We start from the raw sequence: 12804 nt of genomic DNA on the forward strand, positions 1-12804 counted from the left end.
GCCACAGTAACACAGACTCTTCTTTGCTCTTCTTGCTGCCGTGGGAAATGATGAATAACTACATCTGATTAAAATAACACACAGTCTGGGAATGAGAGATTAATTTCCTGTTGACGTGCAGGATCTAGAAACACGGTATTACAAAAGTCAGGGAAATCTGTGTAGATACATTTTATTCTCATCCAAAACTTTACAACAATTAAATCTGTGCTTCTTCAGAAAAACTTTAAACAAGTTTGGAATTTATTTGACACTTTGACATAAGAAAAACAGGAAAATGTGGAATCAAACCAGGAACGTCGCAATTACAATTAAGTTTCTTACCAATAAGATGTTTGACAACCCCTGGAAGTGCTGCTCACATGCTCACATGTCGCTCACATGCCAAACCAAATGCAAAAAATAACCAACACATTAAAGATTTGGAATTTAACTATACATTATTATCCTACACATCTTAAAATAAGTGTTAAAGACTAAACAAGTACTTGATCACAAAACTTCTAACAGGAAGTATCAAGGGACCCTGAGGGACAGGGACAAAACAAATAAGTGACAGAAACAAACAAGTGCTTCAGGGGAAATAAGCTTATCAGAATAAAAAAGAAAACACATTTCACCAGCTCTGATTACAGAATAAATCATGTTATGAAACTACAGTCACTGTGACACCGACCGGCTCAATCCACGTAGACGAGGCCGTGGCTCTTCTGAGGCGCAGGGCTGCGAGGGAAACAGGAAGTGGTGAACTCCAGCTCCATAGGAACATGGAGGCTACAACCAGCTGGCAAGGAGTCATCCGTTCCTGAGGGAGGAGGATCCTGGTAGACCAAAAGGAGAGGGGTAAGTTTAAAAAAAGTGTCATGACGCTTTGAGGAAATACATTTTTATTCACACTGCAATAAAAACGAGTTCGATGGAAATACAAAGGTGGATCCAGAAGAGGACGGGGGACTTTTTCATGGACAGGGATTTATTCATCGGAAAGGTTTTACTGAAGCACAAACTGTCTCTGAGTTTAATTATGAATATGTAACATCCTCTTTAAAAAGTTTGGACTTAGCTGAATCCCACTTTGATTAAATATACCCTCGTTATTTTTGTTACATTTAACAAGGTTGTTCATTCACAAATCACAGTTTTTTCTGTGGGACACAGGTCGTCTTTTTGTATTTTATATTACATCCAACACACCTTTACATCTTTTAACTTTCATACATGCATCTTTCATCTTTTGGTTTCAGTCTCAGTCTTTTATTTAAATAATTGATGAATTAACTATTTCCAACAGTTGTATTAAAGGTTTTTTCAAACTTTAATTAAACACTCGATTCATACTCAGTTCAAGTCTTTAAGCCTGTAATGAAAACTGCTTTATATATAAACTATTTTATTCATCTCACAGCCTTCACCTGCACAATCTTAAGTTTAAATAGAGTTTATAAATTAGTTTATTAATTATAAGTGAGGCTCTTTCCCATTACATTAAACACACTTTGGCTATTACAGAGGGATTTTTTGACCCGAAGACCTACACTCCCTTAACTGGAAAAGCTTTGTGGTGATCAGACATCAAACTACATCACTGCAGCATTTTTCTTTTGGTGTGGTCAACCTTGTAACACCCGCTGATCCATGACCAGCCTTCCCTTCTCAGGGTTTCTTCTTTTTCATGAAGATCCTTTTCCAGGACTTTTCCAGGACATTTTCACAGATGATTGAGCTGGTGAAACACACGGGAATCGATCCTACACTATAATAAAAGGTATAATTCCTCTGTGTGGAAGTCTGATTCAAAAGATGTGCAGTTCAACCTAGATATGAAAATCTGATCTTTACACTTTCACACTCATACCCTCACATTCTGCCCCTCACTCCTGTAATTAGACATCATGTGTTATAAACAATTCAGTATTTGAACATGATCTTTAACATGTTTTTCAGCCTTGTTTTCACGCTGTTTTATTTAAATTAATATATTATGCCATTTAGTTTCATGTATTTTGCTCCTTTGGAAAGCCCTTTGTGTTCTATGCTTGGGAAATGTCAATAAAATGAATCATTATTATTATAATACATTTATTACCTGAATACCTTTTTCTAATGAATCATATTAACAATTGCTGTCTGAACAACAATGACACAATACAATTCTGCCTACCGACAAGAATAGACTGGAATTAAATTACCACCACAGACTCTCATAATAATAATAATCCGAAGGGTCCATGTTGCCTTAACAATGCAGCGCTGCATTTGAACAGACAATATTTACAAGCAAAAAGGTGCTGATGGTCAGCATTAAAAATCCCTCTAAGACCAGTTAGTGGTGACGGATATTTATGTTTGAACGTAACTTCAGCTGTATTGTCATCAAGTCTAATTTTCTATCTGTCTCCTGTGCCTGGGAAACAGTTTCTAGCTTTTCCAGAACGTGTGGAGCCCCTGTCTGTACTGCGTCTGTCCTTCAGGAACATTCATCTCTTCTCATGTTTGATTTAACATCCAACACATATAAGATCAAATAAACAGGCCTTCTAAAATAAAGAAGTTGTTAAAAACAGCTGGAATGGAGTCTCTGCACCGATCATCTGAAAAAAATCACTGTACTAAAAAATTTTGACACTGAAATAACAATTACTGAAAACTGTTATTAAATGTCTTTCTCAAGTGTCTCTTGTAACTACAAACCAAAGCTTTTGACGAGGTATCCTTCATATTTCCATGGGGGACACGATATTAAGGATCATCGGAGTGCCGATAATGTTGCAGTGCTCTCGTGCAGCATTAGGGATGCTGGTCACAGCCGGGCAAGCGGCCAGCTCGATCCCAAGCGCACAATCCTCACTTGCAGCTTGGCTTGCAGTGCCTGGCCTCCTGTCTGTAAATGTGTTAAACCTACTTTCACTCGCCCTGAATTTGTATAAATAATGTATATACATTTATCTGCAGACTCTAACAAGTGCAGCCTCAGGTGAAAATACTCATAAATGCATGCTATGCGCATCCCCGAAGGTGGACATCAACTCCAAACCGGCCAACTCAAAAGATAACCACACAGAGAGGAAGAAGAAAAAAGAGAAATGAATAACTTGCCAAAAGCAACACAAACACACATAGTTCGCTCTCGTCTCTCTCACACACATACACACAAACACACGCACGCACACACACACACACACACACACACACACAAAGTGCTGTCAGTTTCTAAACAAGTTCTCCCTTCCGTCCCACAAACAGCCCCGAGTTGTGTCTGCCATTGTTGAAGCTTTTAAACTCTGGAACCACATCACTCGTGTTTACTGAGATGTGTTTGTACGTTTCCCTGCATTGTCAAAGCACAGTCAAAGAAGAAGAGACTGAGGGCATGAGAAGGGGGAGAAAAAAGAGAAAAGCTTTTGGAAGTGTTCCAAGATTGCAGGAAAAGGTGCAACTGAAAGATGGAATCAGCCGGTTTGCCACCGAGTCCAGCCTCAGTCAGGCCCCGAGGCGCCGGAGGCCTGAGAAAAAAGCTCAGTGGGAATAAAACGAACACCCACCAGCACGGCACGGTGGCAAAACATGTCTTTGGTGGATTAAGCAGTATGGATAATCGACCGCACCAATCAGTGACCTCGATTTTAATATCTGAAAACATCAATTACTCTAAATGCAATCTAGCTAATTAAGTCTATTATAATATTTCGGATCAAACTGGAATTCATTTTATGTTCATTGCCATTTTATTTATATTTAAGTTTTACCTCAGATGTCAAGATACAGAAAAAACATTATAGATAATTATTATTATAAATAATAATTATAGCACTAATTTGTATTTTTATTGAAGATTAAAACGGTTTATTCATCTGTTCCAGTGATACAGCTGGTGGAGGCTCACACAGGAAGAACAAGGAGGCTCAAACAGAAACAGCACAACTCTTCAGAGAGGCAATTAGCCAACTTTCTAATCACTTGCACCAAACAGCGACTGGGGGACCTGGTGCTTGGCAGCCTGATGGACAAAGTTTAAAAATGTAAAGATCAAATTAATAGGCATGGCACTGTTAATGGGAGCACTCACTATTGTTATGCAAAAAGCCTCACTGTGGCATGCATGCAAAACAAATACGCAAAGGTTTGGAGACGGAACAGTTCGAAGGCCGCTGCTGTTTCATTTCAAAACATGCATTATACATCATTGTGCATAAAGAGGAAGCCTACAGCATTATGATGTTTTTTTTCCACGATGATTATCCTTTATTAGTCATTAAACGAGAGCGAGAGAGGGAGAGAAAATACAACTTTTAAGCACCTGAACCTCGCTGCCAGCATTCCATTAATTGCCTGCACAATGGGGAGAGCCTTCGGAGATTTTTCAATTTCAAAAAATGAGGAGCATGCATTCAGTCGTGCTCATGTTATACCGGCACTTAAATCCTACAGAGCTCACATAAAAAAGGACTCAAGGTTGCATCCGATTGAAAGCCTCCAACTACAGCCACTTCAGAAATCCACTTAGCGAGCGGGGGGTTAGAACATCTAATTCAAACAGTCGCCCTGTTAAAACGGTTGCACCAATGTCTTTTAAAAATACACACACAAACACACACACACACTTTCAGGAATGCACTTTTCTTCTGTGTTTGCCTGGCTCCATTGTAAGAAAGATGAAACTGGCACATAGAGAGATAGCAAGACACAAAGAATGAATCTTGCCAGACCTCAGCCAAGTGGCGAGGGTAAATGCTTGAGTGCACGTGGAATCTTGACCTTTGCTTCCACGGTGTCACAAAGAGTGCTTTATGGGTGCGACAGAGAAAGAGGTCTGTAGCGTCTGTAATAACATGACAACCCGAATGTCACGACACTGTTCATCAGCCACAGAATACTGAGGAGAGAGAGCGTCTACCTATGTAAAAACAGCAATAAGAATGATTAGGTTTTTGGTTGGACTTTAAGGCACACTTAACACAAAAGACACAACAATTGAAAACTTTCAAATAATTAAATTAAAGCGAGAAGCAGAACTGGCAGCAACATGAGGCGATTGAGAAGCTAAGGAGAGATTTTGGGAGTGTGAACGTTCAAGAGAGAACATGTCACTAAAATCTTCTGTGAAGTTACTTATTCATTTACCAGTCCACAGGACAGTTGCTTACTGTTGGAGTTTAACATCTGAACAAGCAGAACCTCCAACTAATTGGACTACTCAGTCTGCTGCTGTTCATTTCTAAGAGACCGTTGTGTGTCGTTACAGGAGCTAGAAGGACGCTCGGACAGCACATACCTCTGCCAAGGATAACCAGAGTCTTGCCATGTTAATAAAAGTGAAAAAAATAAATTGTGGCTGCACCTGTCTGCAAAGTTTCATGGAAATCTGTTCAGTGGATTTTGAGTAATCCTAATGACAGAGAGAGAGGAAGGGGACATGAAAACATAACATCCTTGTTGGAGGTTAATAAAACCCAATGTATTTCATAGGATGAAGCATCTCGGGGGGGGGGGGGGGGGGTCTGAACATACTGTATATCACAATCACTGCATGACAAAGAAGAAATTGTTCTCAACACAACAACAAACAGACAAGCGACACAAAAAAACATTGTGCAATTGAATTACTGAAGCCAAATGACATATTCCCGACCACAACACTAAACTTAATCTTGTCTTAATTCTAGTGATATAATTACAAATAACTACTAAGATTAAAATCATTGAATAACTTTATCGACAATATTTCCCCCAGATGTCAGATTTACCAACACTGTAATATAGTGTGAACACATAAACACACACACACAGTTTTTCAATAAACTCAACACAAAAAAATTCTAGTTTTACTACAGAACGGATGAGAAGAAGTGAAAGGGTGTGAGGTCTGTGTGTGTTCATTCGTACTCGGGTTGACAGGCAAACAGTAAAATGTATAGCCAGCACCATGAAATGAGGCAGGGCGGCGGCCTCAGATCCCATCACATAAAACCAGAATGTTTTTAATCTGACAGGACCACTGGCAGCCTTGAGCTGTGACCTACTGTCGAGAGCTCGGGAACCTACAAAGAACGGGATCATCACCAATCACGCACACATAGAGACAGACACACACACAGACATACACACACACACACACAACCAGACACACAGGATCTATCTGTAGCTATTCATATCCACATGTATCTATGGAAATCAATTCCAGGAACCACACAGGTAAATACTATCTCAACAATAGCTCTTGTGGCTTTTACATTACTGAGCTGAATGACCAGCATCAAACACGGGGAGCAAATCATTTGGCTGCTGCTCTTACTTAAGACTGAACGCTCTCCATCAAGGCCCTGTGCGAGTTCCACCAGCTGCCTAGTGAGGTGACGTACAGTATCTTAAATGTCTTAATGTGAGCGTTATCATTGAACTGTCTTCACTCCCAAACTGTCAGCAACGGATCAGTGTTTGTTTACACTGCGGATTTTAAAGCGCACTCAGAAGAACACATGAATGCACCGTATGAATGTGAGTGTGAACGGGTGAAAGGCAAAACTGTACTTTAAAGCACTTTAACTGGTCATGAAGACTAGAAACACGCTATATAATACAGACCATTTACCATTTCCTGTTCCTCTGCCAGGGCAACAGTCTGCTTCAAGGGATAGTTCACCAAAAAAATCAAAATTCACTCATTATACACTCTCCACTATGCTGATGGAGGGGTGGGTGGAGTGATTGAGTCAACAAAACCCATTGGAGTTTCAGGGGCAAACAGCGTTTCAGCCAAATCCAATACAACTGAAATAAATGGGGACTAAATCTTTCTCTATTCTCTGTGATCCCGTGATTTCATTTTTGGGTGAACTAACCAGCAAATCCAAATTCTCAGGCTCATATGATTTCTATCAAGATCCATGAATTATTCCCTGGGAAAAGTTAAAAATCTCTAAAACAGCCAATTCTCCTAACGACAAAGAAAATTAAAAATAATTCCTGGACTAACACTAAATCCACAAGAAAACAAAAGGATGTCTTTGTTGGCCCATGTTTTGTAGAGATCTGTTCAGCAGTTTTTGTGAAAACAAATAAACAAACCAATGTGCAGGTCAGAAAGCATCATCTCCTAAGCAGAAGTATTAGAGCATTACATTTACATTATAAATCCAATACTCTACATCCTTGAGGGTCACACACTGCATCCCACACCTACAACCAAAACTAAAGAGTTAATGTTTGCATGTGCGTCCACAGATATAAAGCGTCTCTGCACAAATATCTCCTTGTGAGATCATCATCAAAATCCCTATGAAGGCTGAATCTTGCAGAAACTTTCTTTCCATCTCGTCCTCCTCCTCTACGCCTCCTTTCTTTCCCTCTCTGCTTCAGAGCGACACGGACAATTGCTGCTAGGCCTTCAGATGCAAACAGCTGCTCCGACGCTGTCACTCTGATGCAAAACTCTCCAGGGTTATTTAGTCTGCTGTCCTTCTCCTGGGACGGCAACAGTTTCTGTAAGCTGCCAAACACTCCTAAGAGGCTGGGTCCTTTGCCAGAGGCTGCACTCACACTGCACTAGAGGTTCCTATAAATGAACATCATAGCGTTTAACGTAGATGAAAAAGGAGGATATAGAGGCCCCAGTGAAGATCTTAGGGGGAACATCAACTCTTTGTAGGTGTAATAGGAAAGGTTGCCTCTCCTCACGTGGACGTTCTGATCAACAGGACCTGACAAGCCCGGGATTAAATCTACTAAATCAATAGTTTTGCCAATCACCTAAACGTTTAATCAGGTAAACATTTGGTTATTGGGATTCCGTGCTCTCTAGTAGGGGACAGCGTTTGTGTGGGCCAACCCTCTGTTAGATATCACGATAAGAACCAGCCTGGTCCCGGCTGCTAAAGCAGCTGCCAACCGCACCGTGAGACCGAAAAGGCGTGTTCTGCCATTTTAGATTCCCAACCAGGTCATTGTTGCCTATCCGACTAAGCTGCAGAATTACTTAAAGGTCATCCCGTTGCAACTTTAGGTGTCATCTGATACTTCCCACACACCAAATCTACACAAGAGATGCTCTCCCCTATTTTAGCCTGATCCGTTACAACAAATAACTTAAGACACAATACTCATACTCCAACAAACCCAAGGGACAACATAGGGTTTTAGTCTCACTGCTTCAGTACTTGTTTAAAGATGAGCGCAGGATGAACAACACATTGCCATCAAAATTTGCCATAGGATGAATGGGGAAGAAATTAGGTTCTACTGGAAATCTACTGGGTTAGACAATCGTTGTGTGTGATAGACAATCCTGTAATTGCAGCTACTCAGCAAGTCTCTTCTTTCAAGGTAAAAATGAGGGAAGAAAATGACTACGACTATTTTCCTACAAGATCAGAAGTGGTGACAAAAGAACGAGAAAACATTCTGAATCTAATCAAGGTTCTGTTTTGAGTCAAATAAGGGTCATTAATGCTTTACGCTTGTGAAATGAATTTTATCACCTTTGTGTACATGTTAATGTGGGAAATTATAAAACAAAAACGTTTTACTGAACAGTGTGAACGTGTAATAAAGTTTTAATGCTGTTTAATGTGTGAATACATATTGGAGCATATAAAAGAAAGAAAGAAATATTGTGTGTATGTGCACAGATGTTTTACTTTGCACATATTCAATGTTCCTGAATGTTTACGTATAAATGTGATGAAGCGCTTCTTCCAAGTTCAATATTTCTTCCACTAATGGATCCTTTGTATGTTCCGAGGAGATGTACCTAGAACGATAAAAATAAAAAAAAAGTAATACTCTTGAAAACGAGCCATTGACCTATTCTGTAAGCTGATTGTTGAAATGAGCTGGACGATCATTAAATGTGTAAAAGTAAAACTCCACACACACACACAAACGCATCAAAGTTACTCAGACCCCACATAACTGTCTTTATACTGCAGCTTGGATCCAGTAGCATTGCAACCAAGTCAACTGGGTATAATGGCTCAGAATCCAAATCTCTGATAGGTCTGTTCACAGCCTTGACTCTCGATGGTGTAAAGTGAACTGGTCAACCTTGTTCGTACAACTTGTTGCTGTTGCTTGAGCGGCGTATTTAACTCCACTTGAATGTCCTTTAAGTGTGAATACGCATGTGGCAGGTGCTTGAGGTGACCCACAGTTTTTCTGCTGATAGCGAGAGCATCATTTGCAAGAAGTGATACAAGTCTATTATTCACAATGAATTACAAGGCTCTCACTCATTTTGTGATGATTTTGCAGAGTTAGATGTATTTGATTTTCTGTGTCATTAATAAATTGCTGGTGGCAAGGCTCCAAATGGCGATAAAACAACACTTAACATTTTCAACAACCGAAATTGGTTGGTTGTCCAGCACCCTGAATTTAGTGGTTTTCTCTGTTATCAGCTTTGCTTTCTTAAGGGAGTTTTAATAATTTTTTTCTTTTCTTTGATTTAATTCAATTTAATTTAATTTCCTTCAAATTAATTCATACTCTAAAAGTCTAAAATCATGTTTGTGGTTTTGAAGTTTCCAACTGCTCAAAAAAACCTTAAAACAAACATGTATATCAGTTTTATGAGCATTGTTGAATCCACTGCCAGCTCCAACAAGACAAGACTGACAGCAAGTGTGCGGTGTCTTCGGTTGGATCTCATGTTAACTGGCATTTGACAAGTTTTCTCTCTAAGACCGTACCAGAGCCTAACAGATCGATGTATATCAAGCTCAGAGTCTAATGTAAGGTGAGTGATGTAGGGTGAGGTGAGGCTGCATGAGGCCCGGGGCTGAATACCAAAGCACAGGGCAGTGGTCCGATCGATACTGGCTCATCCATGGACGAATGAGTTTGGGGTCGTAGGCAGCAGAGTGACAACACTTCCCGACAGAACTTGGCTGGTCATTGGCGTCTGAAAGTGGCTACACTAAACTGTGCAGTCACTGAAAAATGTTCTGAAAACTAAAAAACTAAAAGCTGTGAGTTTGACACCATGTTTTTACAGTTCTACATTAAAAGAACTAACTGAATCCAGTGGTTTTTTTAAAGCAGGGGTGATAGATACCCTATTTTTGTGTCAAAAACTAAATAAGCACAGATGTAAAAGTAATAACAAACCTGCACACAACTGCAAAATCCTTGCTTTGTAATAGCTAATAGTTGTATTCAACCAATATTTTCCTCTTGGCGGGGAGGACAGCCACACCCAGCGTAACCAAATCAGAGACAGACATCCACAACTGATGAAAATGTCAGTTGGAATTTGTGAAAAATCATAAATAATGGATGTTCCACGTAGGCAGGGGAGCATCTTCAATGAGCCCAGAGTGCAGGGCATGCTTTCTCATCTCTAAACCGAGTAGCCATCTTAATGACTGCGCCCAGAGACCTCGGGTCTCCACAAGCCATCCCCCCCTTTTGCCCCAACATCACCATTGGACCCCCCCTCCCCTTACCTTGTCAAGCCTGTCCACGCTTCCAACCTCTGCACAAAGAGGGGAACATGAGCTCTTAAATTAAACATTCACAGCAGCAGTCGCTGCCTGTTTTAGGCAAATCAGCAGAAAATGAAACAAACTGGGGGTCTCAAGAAGATCCATGTGTGAGCAATTGAGACGTTTTGGGGGAGAGTGTGTGTGTGTGTGGGGGGGAGAACAAAAAAGCAAATAAGATCACGAGTGTGTTTGCTTTGCGGCTATACTAGTTTTTATGTGTTTTATAGATGAGGTATTTTACCAAAGAGGTTGTGTTTTCACCACTGTCCATTTGTGTGTTGTTTATTTGTTTGGAAACAAGATTACACAAAAACTACTGGATGGACTAAAATGAAAATTAGTGAAAAGATGTGGAGTAGGTCAGGGAAGAACCCCTTAAAGGTTGGTGCAGATCCACAGCTGACCGCAGTTCCAGGAATTTGAGAGATAGTATATGTTCAGTAAAATAATGAGTATGTGGCATGAGGTGTGAATCCACATAAAAATAAGTATCTAGTGTTTTTACTTGAGGTATCATAAGAGGACTATTGGGCCTTGGCGGAGGTATACTCCACTGAGTGCCATTCTTTTGTTCATAATTAAGAGTAACAGATTTCATTTTGTGGGTATATTTAATTTTGGAGGGAAAGATAGCTTAGCGACATAATCCATAGGAGCCTGCATCATCCGGACAGAGGTCAAACCTGGGGAAGGATGACGGTGGATGAGGTAGAGACCACTATCCCCCCCTCCTGACCTGCATTCAGACATAAACAGGAAATTGCCTACAAGGAAGGAAGTCATATTTTTTTACAGCTGTGCCCTGGATGTGGAGAGCATTGTGCGAGGGCGGCACTTTTGATACATGTATGAGACTTACTCTCATATGTGCTTTGTATACGATGTCTGATGTCTCCATTTTAAGATCACACACAACCTGGAAAAAAAAGAAAAACCAGGCCCACTGAGGATTGCGTTTGTGTTTTGAATGAAACTGGTGTCATTGTCTTTTCCTGTCATCAATAAAATGGCCTTTTCCTGCAGCCACAACCACAGATAAACCTTTTTGTCTCTTTGTTTTTGTTCTTGGATGAAGATCAGAGCAGTCGCACCACTCAGGGCTTGTGATCTGTCAGGGTGCACGGATTTATATGGCATCCTATGATACTCATCACATCTGCAAGTCACAGTGATAAATCAGATTGGCAGGCTGCACAGCATTATATATATGCAGGCTATAGGCTGGTTTAGAAGCAAAGGGGTTTCGTATTATTAAAGATACAAAATAAAGTTGTACTAAACAGGGTTTCAAACTCCTTCTCTTCGTTAGGTATTCCCTCATCGGTACAACAACACACAGGAGATGTGTTCCTGTCACTTTACCTCTCACAGGAGATGTGCTCACACACATTGGAGTTCACAGATTTGATCAATTTCGCTGTCTTGTCAAAAGGATGGTTCAGCTAAGCTGGGAGGTGGAAGCTGAGGATGGTGGGGGAGGCAGCCCACAGCTCTACAGGAAGTGATTTAATGTCCAAAAAGACATGCGCTTGTTTTTGCTCTGTCTCTTTCCTGTTGTGTTCTGATAGGGACTTCCTCTCCCCAAGGTGGGTGGATACGGTGTCATCCGTCCATCCATCCATCCATCCAACCCACCCACAGCTCACGGAAATATCATTCCGCTGCCATGCCATCCCAGCGAAAAACTCATCGAACTCTTTGAACATCAGTGCAAATGGTTTTAGTGTGTGTGTGTGCATGTGTGTGTGTATAGCTGGGCTGGGTGGACACATTGGAATGATTTACTGAGGTTTTGAACATACAGTGACACATGAATGGAATGGTAAAAGGAGAAAATGATACACAACCAATGCTATGAAGGTAAAAGGTTGGCGGTGAGGGGACATGAGGAAGAACACATTCATGTTTTTAATGTTGTGTGTACTAGTGTCCTCACGCATCTATGTGTGTGTGTGTGTGTGTGTGCTTGAGGGATAACCTGCGTGTGTACTATGAATGGGCCTGTGGAGCCAGAGGGCTCAACCTCAGCCATGGTAACACCAGGATGATCTCTTCCTGTCTGCCTCAGTATCTCTGCAACCAACTCCCTTCCTTTCCGCTAAAATACATGGAGACACACAAACATACACGCACGAGCATCTCCTATTGAAGGCATCCCACACCCCATCACTGGGCTTAAACATCTAAACCTGAACCTTGTCCTAACATTAATATGCACACAACCTTTAGTTTTATTTATTATGTATTACTATAAGAATAAAACTGTCATACAATGCAAAACGAACACAGCCTGCAGATTGAGGTTAAGAGTTCTAGACAAAACAAC

The 12804-nt window shown here is 40.7% G+C and overlaps 1 protein-coding gene across 3 annotated transcripts in view; it reads right to left on the bottom strand.

The window, feature by feature from the left end:
* Window positions 1-155: 155 nt before the first annotated feature.
* The window catches only part of LOC128448667 (adhesion G-protein coupled receptor D2), an 85971-nt gene continuing 73322 nt past the window's right edge, over window positions 156-12804 (bottom strand). For all 3 annotated transcript variants that reach the window (XM_053431425.1, XM_053431424.1, XM_053431423.1), the window contains one exon: window positions 156-821. In XM_053431425.1, coding sequence (XP_053287400.1) covers window positions 681-821 — 141 coding nt within the window. In that variant the 3' untranslated portion in view covers window positions 156-680. The remainder of the gene's footprint in view (window positions 822-12804) is intronic.

Source organism: Pleuronectes platessa, chromosome 9 (assembly GCF_947347685.1).
Source record: "Pleuronectes platessa chromosome 9, fPlePla1.1, whole genome shotgun sequence".
Lineage (NCBI taxonomy): Eukaryota > Metazoa > Chordata > Actinopteri > Pleuronectiformes > Pleuronectidae > Pleuronectes > Pleuronectes platessa.